This window comes from Zonotrichia albicollis, chromosome 7 (assembly GCF_047830755.1).
Source record: "Zonotrichia albicollis isolate bZonAlb1 chromosome 7, bZonAlb1.hap1, whole genome shotgun sequence".
NCBI classification, from domain to species: domain Eukaryota; kingdom Metazoa; phylum Chordata; class Aves; order Passeriformes; family Passerellidae; genus Zonotrichia; species Zonotrichia albicollis.
The window spans coordinates 37,878,141-37,905,084 of NC_133825.1; the positions used below are offsets into that span (position 1 = coordinate 37,878,141).

Sequence of the window (26,944 nt, forward strand, 5' to 3'; positions counted from 1 at the left end):
CATTAGTTCCTTTTAAGGGAAACAAATAAGCTTAGCAGTTTGCATCAATTTTACCAGCTCTCATCCCAGAGGAGTCAGTACATTAAACAGTAAGCTTATTTTCAGAACAAGGAGGGAGGAAAAAAGTCTAATACAGTATCTTACACTAGGGACACATCTTGCCTACATAACAGGTCAATTGCTTTCAAGTTCCACCCATTTTCTGTCATAGTTCTCTTTCATCACAAACACCATAACAAGCAACAAAGCAATATTTTTGTCTAAGAACACAAATTACTGCCTGTAATTTGTACAGGCAAAGGTGAAGGTGTTATCACAGTGGGACTAGAAGAGAAGCTAAGTAAGATTTGAAAACAGGCAAGGCTTCTGGAACAGAAGTGATAAACAAGGAACTCCTAGCCTTAATTATTTGAATGCTCATTCATTATCTTGAATTGTTCATTCAAGAACAAAAAATCAAGCCTAATGCCAGCAAGGCATAAAATAAAGGAGGCTACATTGCCTCTGATACCAGCTCTGATTTCAAACAAGAATTAAAATACAGGACAGGCCTGAGCAAATACTTCAAGAGAACCACATTACTTTAACAATGTCAACTGGTAGTCTTAAATGAATATCACTTTTGATGGATCTGAATGAAGACATGGGGAACATACAAAGGAAATGGTAGTGGAGAAATATTTGAGTACAGACAAAGGAAGAAGACAAAACACAGAAGACATTAGAAGCACTGTGGGCTGAAGCAGATCCTTCAAAGTGTTTCTGTGCAGGTGTATGATTCACTTAATTTTTGTCATTTATCTGGAAAAGAAATCATGAAGTGCTACATACTGGGAATGACAATGTGAAAAACATCTTGTAATCCTTAAGCTACAAATGTCTGCATCATCCAAAGTAAAAGATGGAAAGGAGGGTAAACTTTTGAGCAGACTGAGCTTCTCTTCAGGTTTATTCCATTTGTGAAACACCAGGAGCGAGTTTAAAAGGCTCTGTACTGGATGCACTACTTTGGAGGTATGTGCCAGGACCATTTACTGTGATACAGGTTGCACACACTCAGTGAAGGTCAGCCCCCACCTTATTAATTAATATTAATATTAATTAATATTAATTAATTAACACCATTAGTAATGTAGAAATTACATTACTAATGTAATTTCTGCATTACATTAGTAAACCTAGAGCCTAAATTCAAGCCAAAATCACCCAACAGAATTAGTGCTTTTTACTTCCTCACTAACACTTTTCTAAGCTGATGAGAGGAGAAGTGCATTCACTCAGGTGGTCAGTTTTCCATCCTTCAAATGCTTACAGTTTTTTAGTGATAACTCCATCAATCTGTCCAAGATCTTGGTGGAAACACAATGGTCAGGATGAATAGACATCATCTGTGAACACAGAAGCTATGCATCAAAAACCAAGCTGCATGATGGCATCAGTTTTCTTTTAATTAGAAAAAAAAAAAACCCACATCAAACGAGAACAAAAACAACACCAAACTTCCCAGTAGAGTAAAATGAGTTACAGATTAAAAAACAAACAAACAAAAAACCTAACCCCAAAGCCTCTAAAGGAAGAATCAAAAATTAATTATTTACAGTATCAGAATGCTGTAACCTCACGTTGGTTTATAAACAAGTTCTGAGGGTTAAGAGAATAGAAAGTATCACACACCCCCTTGGAGCCCATTTGTATCTGTGATCAAACTGAGCTCCCTGAGCAGGAGTGAAGGCAACAGAGTTAACTACACCCCTTTCCAGTCACAGACAAGTTGGACATACGCAATTCTAAACCCAAACAATGAATTCTCAGTTTTTCACATAACTCTTAACCACAAAAGCATGACTCTGAAACACAGTTCAGATTTCCTGGAGCACTTCACTGGCCCAACAAAAACTTCTTTTTCTCCCCCAGGTGCTGGACAGTTTCCTGCTCTGCAAGTGATCTCAATTGGCTCACACTTCTTCCTTATTAGTGGAACACCAGAGCTCACAGAAAGGAGGAAAGCAATTTTTTAACTGGCTGGAGGGAAGGACATGGAAAAGCAGAATGTTTTGCTTTTGGCAAATGTAGAAAGTCAGTCAACAGACTGAAGCTGCAATATCCCAGGTGGTCCAGATTTCTTTTTTGTTTCAGGTGCAGTTAGAATGTGGCAATTAATAACAGAATGGAGACTGGAGGGAGGCATTTTTGTGAGTAACAGCACTGTGTAAATTCCTGGTGATTCAGAGACTGACACAGCTATCTTAAAAAGAGAGAGTCACCACATTTCCTTTGAAAATGACTCCAGGCTTCTTCCTGAGCCATAAGGTACCTTTTCCAAATGAAAATTTTCTGACAATGCTGGTATCACTGATGATTTAGAAGATTATATATGTAGAAAATGGTATTCCTGTACTTTTGCATACTGCAGCATGTATTGTTTTTCTAAGAGTGAAAGGAAATAAGATTAGCATTTGCTCATGGTGTGGCCCACAGCACCTTCCCTCATTTACTGTGTCCTTTTTCAATGCAGTAGCATATATGAACATGGACATGTAGCTTTGCATTCACTCAGAGTGTGAAGAAAAGGCTCTCAATTGTTTCACCCCTAGTGACAATCAAAGTACTCCAGATGGAAGAACAAATCAGAACCCAGGAGAGAAAATAATATCTGATTTAAAAGCTGTTAATGGAACAGATTCACAAAGTTCTTCAACTGGCTTCCAGGAAGAACATTGCACATGCACAGAGTTATGATAACTGCATGAATGGCACAGACTTACCTGGAACAGCCACTTCAGAATTGTAACGGGACACTGTGTATCATGGTAAGCAGAACTTAGAATGCCATTAACGACTAAAAAAAGCTGCTGTGATATACTAGAACTGTAAGAGAAAAACAGGAGCAAGGAAGAGGATAAAAATTGATTAGTGGTTGCATCATCACTTTCACAAAAACATAAGAACTTCCTCATCACTCAGATCATCATCAACAGCAAAGAAAGATCTGAATATGCAAAACAGGTGTTATGCTATTAGTTATATGAAATGTCATAGTAATCAAGCCTTGATTTTTAATAGCAATCAACTTTACAAATGTCCTTTAGAACAACTATCTTTCTCTCTATAAAGCCATACTATACAGTCTGGAAACATCTGCATTATTAGGGAATAATAGTTTCAAACAAACATTGATTTACACTATTGTACTATGAACCACTATGCCTGACTATACAGACAGCCTGCTATGCTCAATGAGACTATTAAATGACTAAAAAACTATTAAACTATCCAATGACCTCTACCAACAGAATAAGAGAGAAAAAAATATTGTTTTCAAAATTTTTTAAAATTCTCTTTTAAATAAAGGGTCTGGAGGGCAAACTAATGCAATTAAAATCCCACAGCATAATCTCACTGTGTAAATTTGTGGGGTGCAAACAGTAGCTGTTGGGATAATAGAAAGTGTGCCATTGCTACTACTGAATTATTGGAGCTTTAGTCACCAGGATGAGCTCAGCTGGTCAGAGCAGGGGGCTGGTAACACCAATTTCATGGGTTCAAATCCCAAATGGAGCACTCCCTTAAGAGTTGGACTTGATCATCCTTGTGGGTCCCTTCCAACTCAGGATACTCTATGATTCTTCATTAGAAAGTCAGGGACATCATAAGCAGCTGAATTAAAGATATCCTGTTTCCCCCACACCCTTCTTTAGTCTCCTCTATTCTCTCTGTCTATTAAATCAGGTAACTGTGTTGAGAGATCTGTGTCCTAACTCCCACATATACCCTCTACCTGCCTGACTGGTAAGACCTCCCTGTGCCAACTGGGCAGCCAGTCTGTGCCAGCCCTGCCAACTGGGCTGAATGCATAAGCAATTAAATCATAATTGCCTTCTGCAAGGGATGATCAGTTTAATCCTCATTCCTCTAGTCACTGATTTACAAGATGCTTTTGAAGCTCATACCCTTGTGATCTTCAAAACATTAATAGAAAGGCCTGAAGCCAAAGGAGTGTATCACAACCACCACTTCCTCAAGAGATGAGAAGTCACTCTCCACCTCTTCACACCCACAACCACACATACTCATGTATATAAAAATCCTTGAAGAGTAACTGAACTCTCTCAGTTCCCCCAGTGCATGTTTGGATTAAAATACCAAATTAAATACCCAGGAATTTTCAGGATTTTCACTTGTGGCATTAGGCAAGTATTTGTCCAGCTATTTGTAGTGTGACAGCCCCATAAATATAGAGCAGCAATGCCTGTGGGTTGCAGAGCAGCTGTTTATGTACACAGAGACACACCAGTGGCTCAGTGACTGAATCTAACAGATGTCAGAGATCCTGACCCTCTGCAATCCTGGTCAGAGGGAGCCCCAAGTGCCAGGCCCCTCCAGCATGGAAGCACAAAAAGTCTTTCAGCATCAGCAGACATAATGTAACACTAGAAGGTCACAAACAGGTAACCACAAAGGTCTTTCAGTCTGCACATGGTTAAGCTTGTGTTCATTAGAACATTTCACTTCTGCTTTTGTCTCCCACAAAGTGGTAAGGTTATCAACGACAGCCCAGTGTGGTAGAAATACGGAAGAGGCCAGAACAGCTGGTTTTCCTCATGTCTCATTTAAGAGGTTTTTCAAGAATTCCAGAGGAGGAAAGAAGGAAGCTTCAAATTACAATTTACTCTTCTGTAAAGCTAACCCAGAAAGGAAAATTCCAGGGAAAGGGAACCAGTCTTGCCTATTTAGTAAGACAGAGCTCATTTGCATGCAAAGATTAAACAGTACCTTAAAACTGCTAAAAAAACCAAGAAAAATGTACAAGTAAACACAGCAAAGTGAAGAGCATCTTCTTACTTCACAAGCAGATATTCTATACGATTTTGAGGGACAAAGTGAAAATTCCTCAAATCAAGGTTATGTTGAGTGAAGATTTTCCCAGCTGCTGATAAATCAAATAAATCTTCTCCAGGGTGTTTGTCAGGTATGACATAAGTTGCTACTGAAAATCTCTTCATAAAGGCCCTGTAAAATTCAAAATTGCTTTTATCAATTCAAACACTGAGAAGCTATTTCCTGCTTGAGAAAGTTATTTGTAGATTATGAACACATCAGTCTTATGTGAAAGCTGAATTGTTAAAATACAGCTGCACCCAAGGAAATCCACTCAACCCCCAAAGATTTTAAAATGGTTCTCATTAAACATATTAACAATTGTTGGAAACAGAGAGAGGTAAGGGAAAAAATGGCTAGAAAAGCAAAGATCAATATTTCATTGGTTTTGGAGTTGCAAGGACCTGTGTTCTTCTGGGAGATCATCTCCATTGGCATTGTCCTCTTTTTCTCCATTTGAAGCATTTTCCTCTCTTTCTATGTCTTCCTGTAACCGCTTCACTATTTCCTCTAACCTGAAATAACAGCAGCAGAGCATACATCACCATTTAATATTTACAGCACAAGCAACAAAACCCAAGCTCTGAATGTGAGTCCTGGAGTCAGGAGCCATTTACACACAGCAAAACCATGTGAAGCATTGCATCTGTGTAAAACTCAAGCATCTTGCTATTCCAAGACACAAAGTATTTTTTCCCAAAACCTAACGAATTCCCAACAACACAACCAATCAATCAATTACTGGTCTGTCAGACACAAATACTCAATGAACCTCTGATAAAGTTTTTGTAATTACACAAAACTTTTGATCTTGTGGCTGAATGTTTACTTTTTTCTAAGCACCAAACAAGTATTTTATTTGTTAAACACTATTAGTTACAGGAGTATCTGCTACCCCATTGGCAGTAAGCCCATAGTTACCAGGGTCAAATTCTTTAATCAAAACAGTTAATCACATAAGCAGTTAAACACATACTCATAACCACCACTTGCCATTAACACATAAACCACATTTCACTTCCTACCCAAAAGATCTCTTGTAAGAATACTCATTAGTTCTGTTCACTGACCTGTGTAACTACTCAAGACACCCATAGCCTGCAAAATCTGGCAACCAATACTGAGCTGCAAATGTCTTTGAAAAAACTACTACAGTCAGTCTACATAAATATTTCTATTTCATGCCTGACCAGCAGCTGCTAGCTGGCTCAGTGACCTAAAACGAAGGCATCAGTAAATTTAGCCTGGCTCTTCAGGGATAAACAGATGCAGCACAAATCATTCCTTGTTGCTTGAAGAGAGCCTGTCATTCAGCTTTTGCCATTTAAGAAACACTTGTAGGTCCTGTCATTCAGTTGTATGTTGGTGGCATCAGCAGGCAAAGCTCAGCCTGCTGCTAATCAAACTCCATCAGTTCTGGGGAGACAAGGCAAATCCAAGCTTCTGCAACACCATCCCACATTTTTCAAACCAGCTTTAAGAAACAAACCTTCCATCTTCTTCATTCTCCTCAAAGAGATGATCTAAGCTGTTCACATAGGACACCTTGCTTATAACAGGAGCCTTAGAAAGCTGAAAATAAAATAGCAAGACATTTAAAAAATACCATAAGCCACCAATTCATTATTAGACAATAATCGAAATAGAAACCTCTTCTAATTTTAATGATATTTTACATGCAGATATAAACCTAAAGGAGACCCTGCAAAACAGGATGATTATCAGTTTAGGTTTCTCAGTCCCTTGACAATTTTACACGAGCATTATCATCAGAAGCCTATTACCTCACAACTCTACCATTATTATCATCCACTGAGATGCTGGGAACGCTCATTCTTGTGCATGAGACAAGAACCTCCAAAAATTACTCAGTTCTTTCACTTTCAGAGTCCCTAGAGGGCAAAATTCCAGTGTTTGTTAAATGATCTCTAAATAAATCAAAGGAAAGAAAACTTCCAACCAAAATCCCAATATAAAACCAAATTAAGGCACTAATAAACAGCACAACACACAAAAAGTTTAAACAAATGTTGCTAGTGGCTTGCTTTTTCAGTAGCCAGTCTTTCATTCAGCTTGGAACAGACAACAGATTTGAAAACTTTCATGGCCATGATTCCATTCTTTGGACAAGCACAGCTCTTTTGATGCCACCCTGGTATTCAGTCATCTCTTAAATCTATCAAGCAGCATGTCTTTGTGTGGGAAATCTGCAAGACTTCTTAGCTTACTTTATATTTGGTCAATATCTGCCAAATAAAGTGTTGAACAAACAGGGAATCAAACCTTTATTCCAATGTACACATACATCTTTTCTTACAAGAGGAGAATGTGGATACATGCAAAAATCATGGTCATGGAAATGTTAGAATTGCTCTTAACTGTTCTGTCTTACTTGGCCATTAATTTTATCAGGAACAGGCCAGCCAAATGTTGTGGTCACACACATGTTCCACAAGCATTTGCTGCATGTGTTTATCAGGCTTAACTATTAATCAGGCAGTCAGGTTGCCTGAGATTGTGAAATACATATGAAACCACACAAGTCTGATCTATAACACTCCTGATTACAGAATCATAAGAACAGATTAAATAATTATGGCTGCTCAACATCTGCCCATGGAGACAGAAACTCAGTCAACAAATAAAACCTATGAGAGATTGAAAAGCATGAGGAGAGGGGAAGGCAGAAGAGAGAATTTCTACAGGTATTCTGCTGTTTGTTTTCCACTCTAGAAACTCGTGATGGGCTGACCCCAGCCAGCAGCTAAGCACCACAACACAGCTTGGTCACTTCCCCAGCCAGGGGTGCAGGGCAGTAAAAAGAAAAGCAAAGACAAGAGAATTAATTCATCACCATAATATCCTGTACACAGGGATTTAAAGACATCATCTATCCCCTGTGATCAGAATTCATTCAGCTTTTTGAAATACTAAAATACTTCCAATTTCCATGAAATACAACCTCAAAGAAAACACCACACTTACACTCAGATCTCTGATAATCAGACTGTGGCAGGGATATATGACTGGAGTCTAGCACACAGATCTCTAAATGTCTGCATCAATTTCCTCCAGTTAACTTCAGCTCATCAAAATCTTACCTGACTAGGAAAACAAAAACATTAGACTGCACACGTTTTCTAAATGTGGCCTCCTAACTTTGGGGGGGAAAGAGCAAAAACAGAACTCCCAAAAACAAGCAGAAGGGACAGAGCTCAATCAATCTGGCCGCACAAACCATCTTTCAGGCATTCCCAGGACAAGCACAGTAACATCCCTGCTCCAACTACACTGTAACTGCACAGCAGCACAGGACCCTTAAGCCAAGTAAGCAGCTTTGCAGGCAAATAATTCTGAATTATCATGCATTATGAATAAGGGAGAAAATCATAAAAACGCAACATAGAGCTGATTATCTGCTATCTCATTATACTCTGCTATAGCTTTAATGGCATAATGAGAATCAGTAAGAGGTGGCTGAGGGTTGGTACATTTTTGACTAAAATTAATGTAAAGTAACTATTACCAATTAGTCACGCACATCCTGACTGAATAGGTACTAGAAGACTACTGGACATCTTAGCTGCTCAAGTATCTTGTTATTTGTTTATAAAACTGAGCTAAATAGTATAAATTAGTTCTGTGGCACACCTAAACAAGCTGCTGTCTGTCTGTGCCAGATGAACAGGTGAGGTTGGAGCAATTTTATTTTTGAGTATGAGATGTCTCCATTCACCTGGGCATCTGTCTGTGTTTTGGTGGTATATCCTTAGTATATAAAATGTCATTCTCCTAAAATTTGAAATATGGGGTAATAAGTTAACACCCACTGGGCCCTGCACTGTGCTAAAATCTCTATTACTTTTCTTACACATAACATCTGTAAAAGGATACTTGAAAGAATGTGTTTTTCTGTTTTTTAGCCAACTTACATGAAGCTTCAGTAATGGAGTTACAGTGTCCTGAGAAACACTGTCAAAGGAGTCCTCCAGGGTTCTTTCCTGTGGTTTAAGACTTAAATTCAGCATTTTGTGCAGTGGCATTAATGCTGCTTCTTCTTTTTCTTCTTCATCTAGAATGCATTCTGAAACATCATCGTCACTCTCAGAGCTGCTTTGCCATTTTCTGCTCAGCTTGTACTTGTGTGTAAAGTTCCTTTTAACTTCCACTTCTCCTGAGGGCTGTGAAGACTCATGGCTGCTGTCTATAAAAGACTCTTCCAAAGGCAATGAAGGGGGAACACTTTTGCCAGTCTCTGGGGACAGTCCAAGTTCAGCACAGATTTCCATTCTACAGCAATCAGGAGCATTTTCAGAAATCTCCTGGACTGTATTTGAAAAACTGTTGCTGGGTTGAATACTGTGTCCTTTATTCCGTTCATGTCTTTCTGGTCTTTTATCTTGCTCTTTCCTAACATCCAATACCTGAGGTAAGCCAGCAGCCTGGAGAGGGGATTTCATGCTTTTTGTTTGTGTGAAGTAGTGGGGAGAAGGCAACACAGTACTTTTTTCCTGAAAAAAGGGAAGTGACTTCTCCATGAAAAAGCATGAGTTAGCCAGCTGCAATTGATTCTCTTTGGTATCCACAACAGAAATGTGGTTATTTTTAGCAGGCCTGTGTGCAGAATATGAAGATGACAAACCTACAGTGGAATAATTACTTTTCTCCTTTTCATTGCTTGAGTTGAGGAATTCATCTGAAAGAGTCAAATCATGTCCAGACAGGGCAGCAGGCTCCTTGAGCTGCAGAACATCATCATGAGGAGACTTTAAAAAGATATTTTTTACAAAACCACACCTCCAATTCTTGCATTTCCGTGATCTACTAAAAGCAGGGTCATTCACTTCACATTGATCTGACCCATCTACATCCACACTCATGGCAGAGTGTTTTCTCTTCACAGGAGAGTCTCTTGGTTTGGATAGCCCAAAGGATGCCTTAAGGAAGTGTGAAGAAACAGCTGGGCTCTTTGGTGCCCCAGAGGCCATCTCAGATGATGGTCTAAATGCCTGTGGAGAAGATGCCTCATGATCTAAAATCTGAGTTAGCCTTGCTTGAGATGGGTCATCTATGACGTGTTGGAGAAAAAAGATAAAACATCATTATCATGTTTCAAAAAAATCAAAACTGTCCAATAATTGTCTTAAAAAATAAATATGCAACAGCTTTTCATTTTAAAAACTGATTTCTGTTTTTAAGTCAACTAGGACTACAGCAGCAAAGAGTCTGATGAGTTTCCACAGCCATAGACCCCCTTTTTAAAGTTCATCTTCCTACTAACCTACATCAAGCTTTTTAGATTCCATTTTACCACACATAGAACAAAATTATGTGATTAAAAAGGTCAAAAAGCAAAAACAACACACCAGCTCAACTTTAGTGTTTGGTTCAACAAGAATATTCTTTCTGGATTAAGCTAAAAGGCACAATTTATTAACCACTACAGAAAATGTGGATTATCCAAAACATAAGAGAAACCATAAAAAAATCTGGAATCAAGGTTTTAAGGCAATGAAATATCACAAATTCTAATTAATGTGTTTTACACTAAAATCCTAAATTACTTTTAAAACTTTTCAAACTTGCCATATATGAGAAATAATATTGACTATTCAGTAGTGATTATTGTTTTAGTAAAAGAAAATAGAAAACATGATTTCAAGCAAAAAAAAGCCATTAAAAATAGACATGAAGTGATGAATTCAATTAATTAATTCTATAGTAACAACAATGCTCATACCTGAGGCAATCTCCCTTGAACCAAAAGGCATTATTTTTCTTACAGGACATCCATTTCCCTAAAAATAAACAAAGAGGGAGAAAAAAAAATTAATTGTATACTTTTGAAAACCAATGTTGAACCTAGCAAAGACTTAGTTCTACACACCCCCAGAAATATGTTAATGGACCTATTTTCAAGACAAATTTAAAACACAGATGCAAAGATCTCTCCAGAACCCAAATTATATATTTTTTCCTTCAGATTAAGGACCTGTAAAGTGACCTGTAATTAAAAACTACATTTGTAATAGGACCACTATCTAAATACTGTGGCTTAAATGTATAAATCTGAACTGCTCTTAACTGCAACTTCTAAATAGCAGAAATTTGCCAGTCTGCTCCCTAAGCTACATTGAAAGAACACACAAGACAAGGTATTTAAGATAAAGGCATCTTTTTCTACAAAATACAATTTCAAGTTACAATTTCTATGGCATTTCCATGCTTGCATCTAGCCCAGAATATTTCCCCTGCTTTGTCATTCATAGTAAAATGATTAAGAACCAGCTTACCCAGGCATGACCTAAAACTTAAAAAGGAATAGGAAAAGAACATAAACTGATGTTACATTTGAAAAAGGCAGCACCAAGAACCTGATCTTGCTGTGTAAAATTTTAAAAATCTAAAAATTTTAAAATTCATATGTACAATGGGTCAGTGATTTCCACCTTTAATAACTCCTATAAAAACACCTGATACAAAACATTTGTTCCTTATAATGGTTTTACAGGATATGGCTTAGACTGTTTCAATTTCTGTTTCTCCCATTCCCTTTCTCTGCAGAGAGCTTCCAGTGACAACCTAACTGCAGGATCAGTGGGAGAGCAGGGCAGTGGAGAAGTCTGGCTTGAGCACAGAGATGTGGTGCTCACAGTGCCATTTTTCCAGCCCAGGCTTTGCAAATATCAGCTTCTGCAGGTGAAACCCATTTGTCAGTCTGTGAGATCCATGGAGTCATTCTTCTCTTCCCAACTATTTCCATAAGACAGTGGCGCACTCCTTTCACCCAGGCACTTGTCATTTCTTCCCTGTTCTGGCTAGGCAGTCTTTTCCTTTTTGGTCAAGGAATGTCCCTGAGACCCTGCAGGAACAAGGAGCTTCTGAATCACAACTTTTGCCTACAACAAACCCAGGGCCCTGCACACTCTGCCATGTTTGCACTGTCCTTTTCCTCCATTCTTTTCCAAAAGACACCTACCACACGACTCATTTGGTGTTTGCTCTGGCATCTTTTTCTTCTGACCTTCTTTGGAGAAGATGAACTCCTTTCAAAACCTTCAGTGCATAAGACAGACAGTCCCATTCCTTCATCTTTTACATTTCCTTTGTCAGGTGAGGACAAGACAGTTTTGTCTTTATGGACATGGTGTAGGAGAAAAAAAGACCAATTACTCACAAAAACTATATTGGGAAAAAAAATCTAACCAAAAACAAAACAACAAATCCTATTATACTGTATTACTTGATATTTTCTCTCTCACACACATATAATCCAAAATTAATTAACTTAATCATCCAGTTTTGCTACTGCCACGCAACGAATCACATGACCTGTGATGCAGCTTCAGTTGTTATAAACAATCTGCCTTAAGCACGAGACAGAACTTGAAATAATAATTACATCACTACTTAAAGAAATTAATTAAAACAGGAAATTGATATTTTCAGTTACATTATTAGAAAAAATTTAAATGTGCTCTGTTTGACACATTTGGTAAGCTATACTCATTATGTTGCTGCTCCACTACAGAATGAAATTGGATTATCATTCTGCATGTGTGGTGGTTTGACCAGGAAGAAGTGGGAATTCTGGGAAGCTGTGCTCAAACCAATGAAGGTTTTGAGTTTGAGACTGGCACCTGGTGTAGCCAGTGGGGTTTGGACACACCTCCGAGAATACACAGGGGTTAAAAAGCAGAGCTTCGGCCCTGGGAAGCTCTCTTGGGACGTCGCGGCGAAGAGGTCAGATCTCTTCCCCCGTCCAGTCGCTGCTGCTGGGCGGGGGAGGGGCAGCCATGCGGTAGGCCCGGGGCCTGGACAGAGGTGGGGGTGAGAAGGCCCTCAAGGATGGAAGGGTGGAGGAGCCCCAAGAGACATCGGGCAGCCATTCCCCCCCCCCAGGAGGGAGAGAGAGGGAGAGTCGGCGAGACGGAATGTGATAGCAGCCGGCCCAGGAGGAGAAAGGGGGGAGAAGGGTGCAGCCCGGCCGGCCGCAGCAGCAGCACGTGTGGGAGTATCATCGTTCTGAGATAGACAGAGACTGAAAGTTTTAACCCCTTTCTTTCATGATTGGGGCCTTGCAAAAATGCTAATCCTCCTCGAAGCTGAATAAGAAGGGAGATAAGAGATGAGATGAGACAAGGACCTGGCCCGAAGAACGTGGAGATGATTGAATGGGGAGAGATGATTTGGAGTGGCCCTTTGGCTGGACTTTTCTTGTGGCCATGGACTCAGTTGTTCCTGTGACACAGAGACTGCACTTAGGGGGAAGCAGTGGCTCAGAACCAGGAGGGTACATCGTGAGGACCCCCCGGCCCCAGGGGGTTGGAAAAATATGGGGGGGACAGATGTCCCAAAGCAGAGACTGCCTTTTTGGAGTGAGACAAGGCATCCTTGAAAGACAACCCTAAAAGCAGCTCTGGTCCATGCGTCAGTGGTGAGAGCACTGGGCATGGAAGGAAGATGTCACAAGCGGCAAAAGGACTTTTTCCGGGCGGTGCCGAAGTGACAGGGAAGCACACGAGGTTTCAGTGTGTTCCCAGGGGAAGCCTATGGAACAAGAAGGACTCCTTTCCTCTTCATGAACTGAAGTTTGAGTATACTAAAGTGTCGTGCCAGGCTGGGCAGTTGGTGTTTTGGGAGAATGTATCGGATTGGGAAAGTCAGGTAGTGGGGAGGAGGAAAGTGGTTTTTTGTAAGGTTTTCAATTTTTTTTCTTTTCCTTATGGTCTTTCCCTATTTCCCTGTAGTTCAGGTAATAAAGTGTTCTTTATGTTTAAGCTAAAGCCTGTTTTGCTTATTCCTGGTCACATCTCACAGCAGACACCAGGGTGAGGGCATTTTCATGGGGGGCACTGGCTCTGTGCCAGGCTCAAACCATGACAGCATGCTTACATAATTAAAATTCATACAAATATCTTCCACTAGGAAAAAACCATATTTACCTGGACTTAAAACTGGCTTGAAGAACTCCGTAATCAACTGGTTTCTAAAGAGAAAACAATTTTATCATTTTGAAAGAACAATAAATAAATGCCCATTCAGTGAATGTTACATAATTAAAATACTACAAATTACTTCTACAGATTTTCTTTAGTGCCTGCAGCTCTTATTCCTGATAAATCAGAAAAAGCATCATCATTGTCTTCACCTTCTAGCCTTTGCTCTGCTTGGCTAATGAAGTTAAACCTGTCAGGTTCCTCACTCCAACTGTTTTCTTTATAATCCTGGTAAGTCTTAACCACCTTTCCACCTTAAACTAAAGCTCTCCTGAACGGGACTGACCTCACCTGCAGCCAGATCCTAGGTGAGACCTCACCAGCACATTATGTGATGACATGATGCCATTTAACAACCTCCCCATGCCCACCATCACTCTGAGCTGCTAGCCCCAGCTGGCACCTGTCTCACCCAGCTTCCAACAGAGAGCAGCCCACAGCCACCCACAAGGCAATTACTAGCTTGGAATCAGAGGTTTCATCTCTGGCAAGAACAAGTGGGGCATGAGAACACCAGGGCATTCTCCACTGAAGAACATCACTTCTCAAAACGGGCAGGTTGGCTGAACAAGGTGCACTTTGAGCAACCAAACACATCAGAATCTGTGAATTTGGTATCTTCACCTTCCTCCAGGTAGCTTGCAAAGACTTTAAGGCTATACTGAGCGCCGGCTTTGGAAGTGTCTGAAGTGAGAACAAAGTATTGATGAGAGCACAGCTGTTCACCTTGTTGCAAGTACAGCAGAGGTTGGTTCCAAGTTTCATTGTCTTTCTGTGCCTTCCAAGGCAAAGTTACAAAGTTACAACAACTCAGGTTGTTGCCTCAGTAACAGTGATAACAAAGGCAAAATCTACTTACTCCAGAAACTAAGCTAACATATACAAGTGTTGGGAATTTAGCTGACTAGAGACTGCAAAAGTACAAAACCGTGGCTAATTCCAAGTCCTGCACCTGTGAGATAGTGTGTCCTTGGGCCTAGCTGTAGTATGATAATAAATAGTGAAAGAGACATGAGAAAAGAGAGATGTAACACCTAAGGAATGAGGAAGAGTTCATGGTATAGTTTAACCAATAGATTGCTTGGCTTACAGAATATTCATAAGCTTATTATTTGCTGTATACGTGTTTGATGCTTTCTTCAATAAACTGGACCTGTGATGAACCAGCTGGTGTCCTGGTCCCCTTCCTTTGACATACAAGTACCCATACATGACTGTGTCCCCAAAGATTCTGTATCCATATTCAAAGTTTAGGCCAGAAGAACCCACTGTGGTTATTTTTATCAGGACTGTGCGCAGAATACGAAGATGACAAACTTCAAAAAATGAAATTAATTTGGATCTCATTTTGAATCTTTCTTTAAGATTATAACAATCAATTTTTCATTTTCTGACACAGCTTTTGCACGGTTAGCACCTACAGAAATACAAAAAGCTGTTTATAATGCAGTGATACTTCTTAAATCAGGATACTGGCAAGCACTGATATTTGAAAGTACTGTAACTGAGTCAAAAGTAGCCTGTAATCAGAACCTGTGGGTGCACAGAACTGGGTTTGGCTTACCAAAGAAAGCAGAGAAACTACTTGTCAAAGACTGACTGCCTCCAGCTTATCACAGCTCAGTTTGACACAGGACAAAATATGTGTGTTCTTCCCACATGCTACAGCAACAGTGTTAAATTTTGGACACCGGGCTCTCAACTCCATTAGACAGGTTTAGTGGCACAAATCAGTTACCTGGCAGTAGCTTCAGCTGGTGCCTCAAAAAAGGGACCACAAACAGAAACCCCTGGGCAATCTAAAGTACCCACCAGTCCAGACCAATAGTGATTTTACAGTCTGGGGTCTTGTCAGTCTTCATTGGCTCACTGTTTTGCTACCCAGTGCTGCTCTGTGGTCATATTCACACCCTCCTAGGTTGTTTCAGGGGGAATTCCAGTTGGTTCTGTGGTCCATGTTGTAAATATGGTTGTTACTGTTCATGCACCACTATTTATGGGCTGTCCACTCCAGCTATTAATTTTAAAGTAATATTTAAGTCATTAACATTAATGTTAATGTTAACTTAACTGCTAATGTTCAGGTTGTTAGCCTCAGGTTTGCCATCTCTGACTTACTCAGCAGAGCCTTGTAGTTCAAGTAGAGTTCAACTTGCAGCCTAACAACTCTTGCTGCCTATATCACTCGGTTACTTTCAAATAGAGAAAAATTTCAGCACACAGGATCCCCGTATTTTGGTTCAGCAGAAGAACCAAAGACTTACATGCAGGTTTATTCACTGTTACTGCTGCTGACTGACTTGTTTTCCTGCCCTAGACCTCCCTGCACTCCACAGAGGCCTCACCTGCTCACAGCAAAGCCCTCTCCACCTCGCATTCCTCAGGACACACCCGGTGCTCGCTTGGGCTGCTCTCAAGCTGCAAAATCATCTGGTGCCCAGAACTTTCCACACTGCCCATCCTTCCAAACCCTTCCTCTTTTCCTAACTGAGCTACTGTACACTTCTTTCTCCCCCATTAAAGCCCCAGCTGCACATGAAGCACTGCTGGCAGGCCACACCTCATCTTCAGTTACCACCCACACTCCTCTCTGCACCTAAACCTTGCAGACAAACGGTGAGGGACAGAAATGTGAAATGTCACTGACTCAAACCAGCCATACTGCAGAGGCCCAGGTTTGCACCCCCAATGGAAGGGGCAAGGAGAGGGTTTTTGTGCGTGGTGTTGAAACCTCTGATGTGCCCAAGACAGAAGAGGTTGCACACCCACATCCGGAGCATGACCACGACAAAACAAGCCAGGGCTTGAGCCAGACAAGGGACAAGGGCGATAAGGCACAGACCCTGTGGGGGTGGGAAAATGCTTTTTATCACACCAATGTCCTCCCTTACACAACTGGCTCAAGTGTAAAAGAGCACTCCCCACCCAGGGGGAGGTATTGGCATATTCACACTCAGGCTGAAGGTATTTATCCCTTCTGATAAGGCATAATGTGAGAAAACACAATGTGAGAAACACCAGTCTAAGATGGGGTCATAACCCATCAAAGACCCCCAAAGTGCCCCCAGACTCATTTCTGGGGCCTTGCAACAGACAGTGTTAAATTCACCCTCTCCAAGAGAGGTACCTGGGCATTCCCACCTGAACATCCATTAACCCACTGAACTCTATGTTTTGGGGCCTTCCTACATCCCTGACTGATCAAGACAGCAAGTTCCACTTTGCCCAGCAGACATTGGAATTGCAACAATCAAATCTCATCACTGGGTCCATGGTGGTGATATTTCTGCAATCCACTCCTATCCTTGCTTTTTCTTTCTTTTCCTTATATATTTCCTTAAGTGGTATCTTTATATTTTTATATTGTCATATTACTAGAGAGAACAACCAAAATGGCTACACACCTCATTTCCATTGCAACCAAATTATCCTAAAATAAACCCTATGTGGGCATATATAAATATATATAAACACCAGGTATTCAGTGTTCTTTCCCTCTAATCTGCCCCAAGGGACCGATTAACAAGAACCTCAGTTACTCTGGCCTCCAGGGGCAGCTTATAACAAAACCAAAACCCAAGGCCTTCTGCCATCTCTGTCCTTGTTTCCACAGCCACTGATTCCAAATGACTGCTTATGTCCTTGTGTCCTTGGGAAGGACTGCTTGTGTCCTTCCCATATTGTTCTTTTTGCAGTCTTTTATTATAAATCCAAGAGCTTTGTAACAGAATTTCTGTTTATACCATAGTTATGCAAAACAACAGGGAACGAAGGCACTTCCCTTCTCCCTCAAGTTTAATTTGAATGAAGACATGGCAAATGATTTGTCTTAGGCAGCTTGTTCGGAAGTGCTAATCCACCAATATTTTCTCCTTTGGGTTTGTAACTCTGCTTTTTGGAGTGCAGAGAACTGTCCAGCCAAAGTTCTGTACTGTGTCTCAGACAAGGAAGTGTACTAGAAACTTCAGACAAAAGCGAAGGGTGGGGAAAAGAAAAAAAGAAAGAATTCAATACAGTACAAGGAAGAACGTGAAAAAGAAAGAGGGCCATCCAACTTGCCTTTCGCATACATGTGAAAGTACAGAGAGAAATGTGAATTTCTATGTGAATGGGGCCATAACTGTTCACAAACCTTTCACAGGAGAATCTCCATGCTTTAGTAGAAGGCTACTGTGTTTCACTCTTTTGCTAACATGAAAATCACAGTTGTTTAATGTATCTTCCTGAACCACTATGCAGCTCTGGTTAGCGCTTCAGCAATATATATAAATTCAGCAAGATCTTTTATCCCAAATAAAAATTATCACACCATATTTTGTGAAATCTCAACTCAACTTAGACACCAAGGAGACCACTACAAATCCAAAAGGAAATGCAAAATCCATAAATACATTATCTGACCCAACAACAGGAAAAAGCTGCACAACCAGGAGATGAACCTAAGAGACCTCCAGGCCTTTCAAAACTAATGGAAGAGGGAAGGAGGAAATACTTTCACTTGTCTTAAAAAACAACTCCCTAAGCATTTCGTAAAAGCTGTTACTGTTTACAGCCATATTTGTGTTTATCTCTGGCTGGATAAAAACAATCCTTTTAAAAAGCTGTACTGGAAACACTAGCAATAGCCCTGAGATAGCACATTCTCATAACATAGGAACAAACTACAAAAAGCTACTACATCTCTGATAACATAGAGCATCTTGAAAAGCTCTATGAAAAGAGCAAAAACAAACAAACACCCAAAAACAAAAACAAAGAAAAACACAACAAAGCCAGCCAAAACAGAAACTCACGTAGAAAAATTCAGTCTTTCAGACAACTGCAACAAAACCGAAATTGCAGTTTCGATTCACTTTCTTAGGCAAAAAAGTAAGATTGAAACAGTGAACGTTTGTGGCGCCGTGTGTTTTAAAATGTTTATATGAGTTAGGTTGTAAAGTTGGTTATCCCTTTTATAAGTTAAAAATATGGTTTGGCCCTCAGTTCCCCAATGTCCTCCCCTCACAATGATATCTCCCTAAATTGTTTGCCCCTTGTTTTCCTGCCAATGGCTCGTCCCTCAAGGTGACTGACCCCTTGATCCTTCCCTTTATGCCCCTATAAGTTTATCTCCTCCCTCCTGGCGCTGCCCACTTCCCTTGTATCATTTATTACCACCCCCCTTTATTTTTCACGAGAATTTTCCGTGTCAATCATCCCTTACTGATGTATGATTTGCCTCCAGAGCCTCTTCCCTCCCCTATATGATCCTCACTGGTTTGGCTGTGTCCCGCGTTCCTCCCCTGAGCTTCGTTTACTGCTCACCTCGTGTCTCCTCCTCTCACGCCCACTCCCTTTATCAGTGCCTCCCCAGGCCTTCCCCCTCTGACACCCGTCCCTGGTCCTGCCTGGGAAAAAGAGTGCCTGGGCATCCACACGAGCGTCCGCTCTCTCCTTCCTTTATCTCGGGACTTGGTAGCCACGCTCTGGCCTGCGCCACGCACGCCGCAGACTCGGCCCCAGTGCCCGAGGGTTTCCGAGGAGAAGCCGGGAGTGGCGGATCTTGTGGCCCCTCCGGCCACACACCGGGAGCGGCTCGCCGGCATTTGTTCGGCTCCCATGGCCGCAGAGCAGGCTACACACCTTTACCCTGTCCCCTTCATTTAAATGACAGCGCCATCAAAACAGAGGATCTGAACAAAGTAAGGCGCTGCTAACAGCATAAGAAAATTATGACTTGTCTTATTCTGCAAGAAACAGCACAGCACCCTCTGAAAAACCTCAAATCTTTGGCAGAATTTGAATTGTTAGTTAGCAGACAAGTTTGTCAAGTCAATAAACACACTATTTAAGGCTGTCACTGACAGCCCGTGTTTTCCCGGGGCAGTGTCCCCCAGCACCGTTAGGAGCAGGTTCGGGAGCTGAACCGACAGCCCAAGTTCTCGGTTAGACCGAACCGCTGGAGCCGCCGGGCTGCGCAGGTGGGCTGGATAACGTCCGAGCAGGGCTGGGAGGGCACAGGGGGGGCGGCCCCGGCATCCTGAAGGATGTACTGGAAATGCCAGCCTGAACTCTGCTGGACACTCCCTTCTCACTCCTGGACGCTGCCAGACCCCCCGGCCAACAAACAGCGGCACCACGAGCCGGTTCCCACGGGGAGGCCCCGGCCGGGCCCCTCGGCGGCTGCAACACCGGGGCAGGCTTCCGGCGATGCTCCCGGGGAGCTCCCGGTAACCCCCGCCGAGCCGACCCCCGCCACCCGCCCTGGGAAGCGCAGGGCACACCGGCAGCCAAGGGGCCCCGCTAGGCGGGCTCGGTGCCCAGCGACGACCGCGACCGCTCCTCTCCCGCGCCCCGCCCTACCTGCAGTCCTGGGCCGCCGGCATAACATGGCGGCGGGACATAGCGAAGGGCGGGCCCGGAGACGGCAGCCCCTCGCCGAGGGGTCGGGTCATGGCACGGGCGGCACGGCGGGGCCTGAGTGGAGGAGGGGAGCGGCCGCCGCCGGTAGCATCGCCATGAGCGCGGCTCGAACGCCTCACACGGCCAGAACGCCCAGCGCGGCCGCAGGTCACGGACGGGAGCTAATGGGCTCCGCTCTTCCTTTTTCAATGGACTCGGGCGCTGATTGGCTGAGCGGCTGCAGCAGCTGCGTCTCCCATTGGTTTCTTTTCGGCCGAATGCGGGACGGGCAGCCGGATCGTGGCTGTGATTGGCTGCTGGGGAGCGCAGGGCGGCTGCGTCCGAGGGAGGAAGGGTTGTTTGGCGCCTTGATCTCGTGCCGGTCCCCGGCCCGCGCTGCCGCTCTCTGATTGGTGCGCTCGGGACGGGCCCCGCCCCCCCAGCGAGGCCCCGCCCCGTCGCTCCCGGGGCGCTCCCGGTGCCCAGGCGGGGACACGACATTCCGGGGGGGGGGGGGGGAGACATCCCGCGGGTTTCGGTCACGAGCAGAAGCGTCCTGCGAGCAAAGCGCCCCGGAGCGTCACCGAGCCGCAGCCCGTGCGGCTTGCGCTGCGTCTGGAAGGAGGTCCAGGCTGCGCATCCATCTCCAGAGCCGCGAGACGAGGTGGGGAGGCTAAAAAGTTGGAATGGGAGTAACTTCTTCAAAATCATCACTAAATCCTGCGCCTGCCCGTCCTCAGCCTGCTGGGCAAGATTCCCTCTGTGCCTGGACTTCACCCGGAAAAGGCATCCCGAGTGGAATCCTGTGTCCTGCACCACAACTTGGCAAATATTTTGGACAAAATCTTGGACTGAAGAAGCAGACCTGCCAGCTTAGAGAATGCCAGTACTGCTATCTGTAATATTCTGTGTAAATTCACATATTTAGTCTGTAAAAACTAGGAGTATCAAAAAGATGCTTTGGCAGTTCAAACCAGGCATTGCACAGATAGGAAATATTCCTTATACATATCATATGTATTGTGGTTTTTGTTGGAGGTTTTATTTAGCACTTTGCCTAAGAGTGGAGATGACCAGAGCCACTGTTTTCCTGGTGTTTTCCTTGGATTCAGATACACAGGAGACAGCTGACTGAAATGTAAAGGAGTGAGCCACCCCGCGTCTCTTCTCACACACTGCCTTAGGCTGGCCTAAGGAAAGGCTGCAAAGCAGAAGTAACAGTAACAGAAGGGGAAGCACAGGACCAAATAATAAGAAAATGTTTTTTGAACACCCAGATATCTGAGTCTGCCCTGTGCTATGCACCCCACCCCCTTTCATCATGCCCATCCTTCAGTTTCTGTTTTTCAAAAGCTTTGAGCCATGTAATTTCTGATCTCTTAAACCCAGCCCCAAAAGCATAAAACACTGGCTGCCATCACAACATGCACCTTGCTTCTTCCTTCCTTGAACCCCTCCTGCACAAATCCTGCCCTCAGCTGCAAGCTCTGTGCCCAAGGACCACCTATGACTATTTTGTTTTCTGGAGTGGATCCCACTGTTTGACAACACACTTCTAGACCCACTATGCACATCACTACAATAAATCACAATAAATCCATGTTTATGCTGAGTGTAACTTCCTTGAGCAACAACTGAAGAACAGTTTGACTTGCTGTCATATAGATTTGTTTGAAAAGACAGTAGTGTGTACATGAAGTACCATTAATAAAGTGTTAAAGTTTCATGCCCATTGTTGTCCAGAAATATTTTTATAACACATTGAAGCAGCAGATGAAATTGAAATCCTATAAACATTTGATTTGTCATTCAAGTTTAATACTTTAACCATGAAAAATGGCAATAGACATAGAGGCATTTCTACAGTTAATTCACCTTAAAGAGTTTCTAAAAGACAACCAAGGAGTTGGATACAGAGCAGCTTCAACAGAACATCCAATTCCAGCATTGGTGATGGCAAAGTGAAGCTGTTTATCATGGGAAGTGAGGAAGAATTTCTGAAGTGGCAGAGGAACTGTGCAACTCTCCTATAACTGTAAGTACAAGAATAAAAGCAAACACAAGCAGTGAGGCTGGAAAAGGAAGATTTTGCTAAGGAACCACAGGGAGTGGCAGGTAAGAGCAAAGACTGGTATTGCCATAAGTTACCCCCTTGAGATTAAGTGTTGTAAATTGCTTTTTCCCCAGTACAGGACCCAGTCAGTGTGGAAACAGATCAACCACTATTTATTAGCATACCTTTTATTAAATTGTTGTAGTCTGCTTACTAATAGCACACCATTATCCAGACAGTAAATTCAGTTATTCTATCAAGAGTCACACACATGCCATCACTCATCCTTAGCCAGTAGGGAAGGAAAAGCTGATCACAGCGGTTTTCTCATATACAAACTGATGTGCCACTGGCTTCAGGGTCAATGCTCAGAAAGAGAAAGGAAATGTTTAAAGATTTTCATTGTTTTTCCTGGGAGAACACAGATACTGAAAGACGTTGTGGGACTGATGGAAAGGAGAAAGCCCAGTGTCATGTGAAGTGCTCTGATATAGGCAGCCATTATTCTTTGTGCTGCACATGTAAAGGGGACTGCTGAGCACTATGCAGGCTGTTTTTAAGTAGAAAAGCTTATTTTGAAACTAGAATAACAGCTGGTTTCCTGTGACTGAATCATACACCTGAGCACAGAGCCAGGAGCATGGCAGCAGCTCCCATGAACAGGTCTGAGCCAAGGCTGTGTAAACTCATCAGGGTGATGTGCTTTTCCAGGCACCTCCACACTCAGCCTCCTGCCTGGGGTTGCCTCAGCTGCTCTTTGTTCCCTTCATCTCCAATTTGCTGCGTGGTTTCAGCACAGCCACAAATTACAGCAGAGTTCAGATACAGACATTTATTTCTTGGCATCCCTGGTTTCCTTTCCTTCCATCTTTCTGGAAGAAAGATTCCCTTTCTCACTAATTCCCAGATGTTATCAGATCAGACACTCCCTGCTGTGCGTTGCAGGAACCAATTTACACCTCCTTTACCACGCAGACAATGATACCTTGACATGCAGCTCATGGAGCAGACTAAACTCGGCTTTAGGTAAACATCTGGAGGGAATATTTATGGTACCACTTTCAATTGCAATAACAGTTTAATCAGGGGAGAGGGTTTGTATCTCAAGGTTGTGGCGTATATGTGTTTTTCAGAGCCTGCTTCACACAGGGAATTGTAATGTGGAACTCAACTAGCACACCAGTTCCTTTTTTTGACTGGACAAAAAGCTGGCAGCACTGCACTGATATGTCAAGGGGACTCAGTATGTAGAAAATATCTGTCTGTACATAATAATTCTACTACATTAATATACATTTACTAATCAGTACATAGTTTGCTCATTTTGACACTAATGATTCTCCTGACACACATACCTATTCCCACAACCATTTTCAAATCAGTCTTGATCAGTAAATTCCATCTATTCTATTCCCTACCTTTTATTTATTCAACTATTTCAAAGTTGTGAGTTCCAGGTCTCTCAATACTTAAAGTTTCATTGGCAATAGCCATGTAGCCACACACACAAAATTCCTTTGTTATGACTACAAGGAAAAGTCTGGTTTATAGCTTAAGCAAATTAAAAATGGAAATGGCCTTCACCTGTGGCTTCTTGAGCAGACATCCATGATGTTAACATTCACCAAAGATAATTCCTGTCCTTGATGCTCCCTTTCCATGGAGGCTGTCTCTGGGTAAACTTCCTGTTTAATCACTAATTGTTTCTGTAAAGATTAATTGTTCTTGACACAAAGGTCAAACACAAAAAAGAAAAGATGAGGGACAATCCACTGCTAGCAGGCAATGAAAAGGGCTTTCCCTCAGCAGCTTATAACTGTTTCTCTGGCCTTTCCTCCACAACATGAACATGTTGCTTTCTGCTTAACAAGCAACAAAATTTTAGTTGGTAAGTTCAGTTAGCTAACGAAGTTGCCAGACCTCTCTTATCTTCTTCCACTTCCATGTTATGCTGTGACCAAGCTCTTTCAAATATATTTCTTTTGCAAAGATTGAGGGGATTCCTGAACCAATCTTAAATATTATAATTCTTTCACAATCAGAGCTCTGATGAAGATAGGGACTGCTCAGCTTTCAGAATAATTAACAGGGAAATGCCTGCTGGGACAGGGGAATAGGAGTCACAGCCTCCATCAGAGGTAAGCAGACAGGACATGTGATATCTGGCCAAAATGAGGAAACACTGTTATATTTCAAAAGCCAGACATGCAATCACTCAGTAAACCCCCTTACACTGACTTTCTACTACTTTTAATCTAAGTTCCATGTCTGTGAGTGAACAAATGGAAGGCTATATATCAAAAGTGGCACGCACTAGCAAATCTTCTTTAAAGGGCTTTTTATTTAGTAACCAGATACATCTGCAGGACCAGCCAATTCACTTAGAAGCCAGGGAGCCTCACAGCTGTTACTTCAGTGAGGAAAAGGCATCATCACAGCTTGGTGAGAGGGGAACAGGCTTTGTAAAAGCAGAAGAGAGTTAGATGTTAATAGGAAAAGTTGTGGCCACTTTGTCTAAGACCAATGGGGGAAGAAGCAAGATTTTTAGGGAGACAAATTCACTGCAACTTGGATTTCTTAAGTGAATTACACGCTAAAAATTGGTTCAAACTAGCTCAAAAACTAGATCTAGCATCATCAAGAGGAACCCAAAATATGTAACAAGGATTTGAAAGCCAGCATTACATCCTTAGTGTTATGCAAGCAGTCCTCATGGCTTTTGACATGTGTCTTGGAATCCACAAGCATGAGAGTGTGAAAACTTGAGTAAAACATGTGACAGGGAGTGAGGAAAATAAGTTCTCTTTAAACTAAACTTCCCTTTTCATTAAAAAACATACTGAATCTTGTTACATTAATTTTTTTACAGGCATAGGTCAGCAAGTGTAGCACACATCTCATCTTCCCAGAGCCTTATATGCTTTAGAACACCCTGCCAGTCTAGCACTCCAGCCAGCTCCCCCACCCTGGCCCATATCAGATGGCAAGGATGAGTCCTTGCCTCTTCCTTGGATGTCTAAAGCCAAATCACTTCTAGAAATGCACAAAACTGGACAGCACAGGGTGTTGCCAGAACCATTTCCACTTAAAAAAGATCAAGTATTGCTACAGCACACTAATAATTGCTCTCCTTTGGATTCCCTCGAGAAATTCAGTTTTCCTGAAGTACAAAGTACAAACCCTTTCACCACAGAAGACCCACTACAGCAGAAATATCTGTCCCCATACCCACAGGACAAACTTCTGCTCACACAGGAGGAGGAGGGGGCTCCCCCTCACATACAGTTCAGATGTGATGTGACCTGCAGATCATTTCTGGCAGAGCTGTTGCTCAACAGTCACTCTCCATCTGACAGTCTTGCAGCGCATTGTGTTAACTCGCTGCAATTCTCTCTGAGTTCATCAATGCATTCCTGAGACCATTCCTCAAGATAACTTTTAACCCTGACTGTTTTCCAGGGCTCACCATCCCTCCCAAATTCACAACAGTTTAACAAACATACTCCACATAGTTTCGGGCCACTGTCTGGACTCTGGATGAAACATTTGAATGCCCTTGAACACTGGACAGGCTCCTGGAAAAAATTAGGCAATAAATCCTGCTCTTCTGGCAACATGCCCTCAGGAACTCACCTTAAGTAGGAGTGAGTACAGGGGAGGTAGAGATGGCCAGGAAATGGTGCATTTGAGGTGCACAAACTGCTGCAAAACACTCTCATGTCAATTTTGCAGGCTACAAGTCAAGACAGACAGGTACCTCAATGTACATGGCACATGCATAAATAGGCAAATGTACCTTGCCAAATTCTGCTCCACAGGGCCACACTGTTAGGGATTTCTGAGCTTGTAGCTTCAAAGTGGTTTCAGGTGTACTCATGTCGGTTGGAGTCGCACTTCATGGTGGTTATGTGTAAATACAGTGTAGTGACCAAGTCCCAGAGTAATCAGGCAGCAAAATGCAGCACAGCATTTGAAGAAATAAACCTGCTTTTTGCAAATGTTGGATTAGCAGAGCATAGTGACAACTAAGTTAAATTGGTAAATCAAATAGCAGAAGAACAGAAGCACACTTAAGTCTCAAGTGACACCTGTCAGAGAGAAAACTGAGGCAACACTCTTCATGGCAATTATTATCCCACTACTGAATCTTATCACTAGATGTACATGCAATCAGTATCTGCAGCTTGGCTAAAAAGGAGATCATTCCCCCCATGCTTTACTTCATGTTTTCATCATTCTGAGCATTGCTTAAAACAGGCTCTCTCCACCACAGCCTCCTGCTTCCAACCAAACCTTCCAAAGTGACTCTGCAGAACAGCCCTGGGACACCCTTAGGCCTTTTTATCAGTGTCTTCCTTTTCACTCAGTGATGAACTGTTGACTCTGGCATCTACATAAACACCCTGTGATGATCCAGAGGTCAAACCCTGAGCTAAGACAAACTGGCACAGTTTTAAAATAAGTGTTGGGAAATAAGAGTGACCTTCCAAAACATGCACTGGCATTTTAATCCTTAGAAACTCCATTTGTAGGTACAGGGTCAGTATTTGCAAAAGGTTAGCTGAGTCTGATTATCTGAATATCATCTCTGATAAAGAAATGGTTTGGAGCTCAGCTATGCCTTTAATTTTAT

At 42.4% G+C, this 26,944-nt stretch overlaps 1 protein-coding gene across 3 annotated transcripts in view; it reads right to left on the minus strand.

The window, feature by feature from the left end:
- SLF2 (SMC5-SMC6 complex localization factor 2) overlaps nucleotides 1-20,448 on the minus strand; it is a 30,623-nt gene extending 10,175 nt beyond the window's left edge. For 2 of the 3 annotated variants that reach the window (XM_074545135.1, XM_074545134.1), the window contains exons 1-10: nucleotides 20,220-20,448; nucleotides 13,824-13,867; nucleotides 11,858-12,012; nucleotides 10,619-10,676; nucleotides 8,811-9,946; nucleotides 6,368-6,450; nucleotides 5,283-5,393; nucleotides 4,843-5,010; nucleotides 2,766-2,868; nucleotides 1,313-1,388 (exon numbers count right to left, since the gene is read on the minus strand). In XM_074545135.1, the coding sequence (XP_074401236.1) occupies nucleotides 1,313-1,388; nucleotides 2,766-2,868; nucleotides 4,843-5,010; nucleotides 5,283-5,393; nucleotides 6,368-6,450; nucleotides 8,811-9,946; nucleotides 10,619-10,676; nucleotides 11,858-12,012; nucleotides 13,824-13,867; nucleotides 20,220-20,311 (2,026 nt within the window). In that variant the 5' untranslated portion in view covers nucleotides 20,312-20,448. The remainder of the gene's footprint in view (nucleotides 1-1,312; nucleotides 1,389-2,765; nucleotides 2,869-4,842; nucleotides 5,011-5,282; nucleotides 5,394-6,367; nucleotides 6,451-8,810; nucleotides 9,947-10,618; nucleotides 10,677-11,857; nucleotides 12,013-13,823; nucleotides 13,868-20,219) is intronic. The other variant, XM_074545136.1, reaches the window with a different exon arrangement.
- Nucleotides 20,449-26,944: the final 6,496 nt, after the last annotated feature.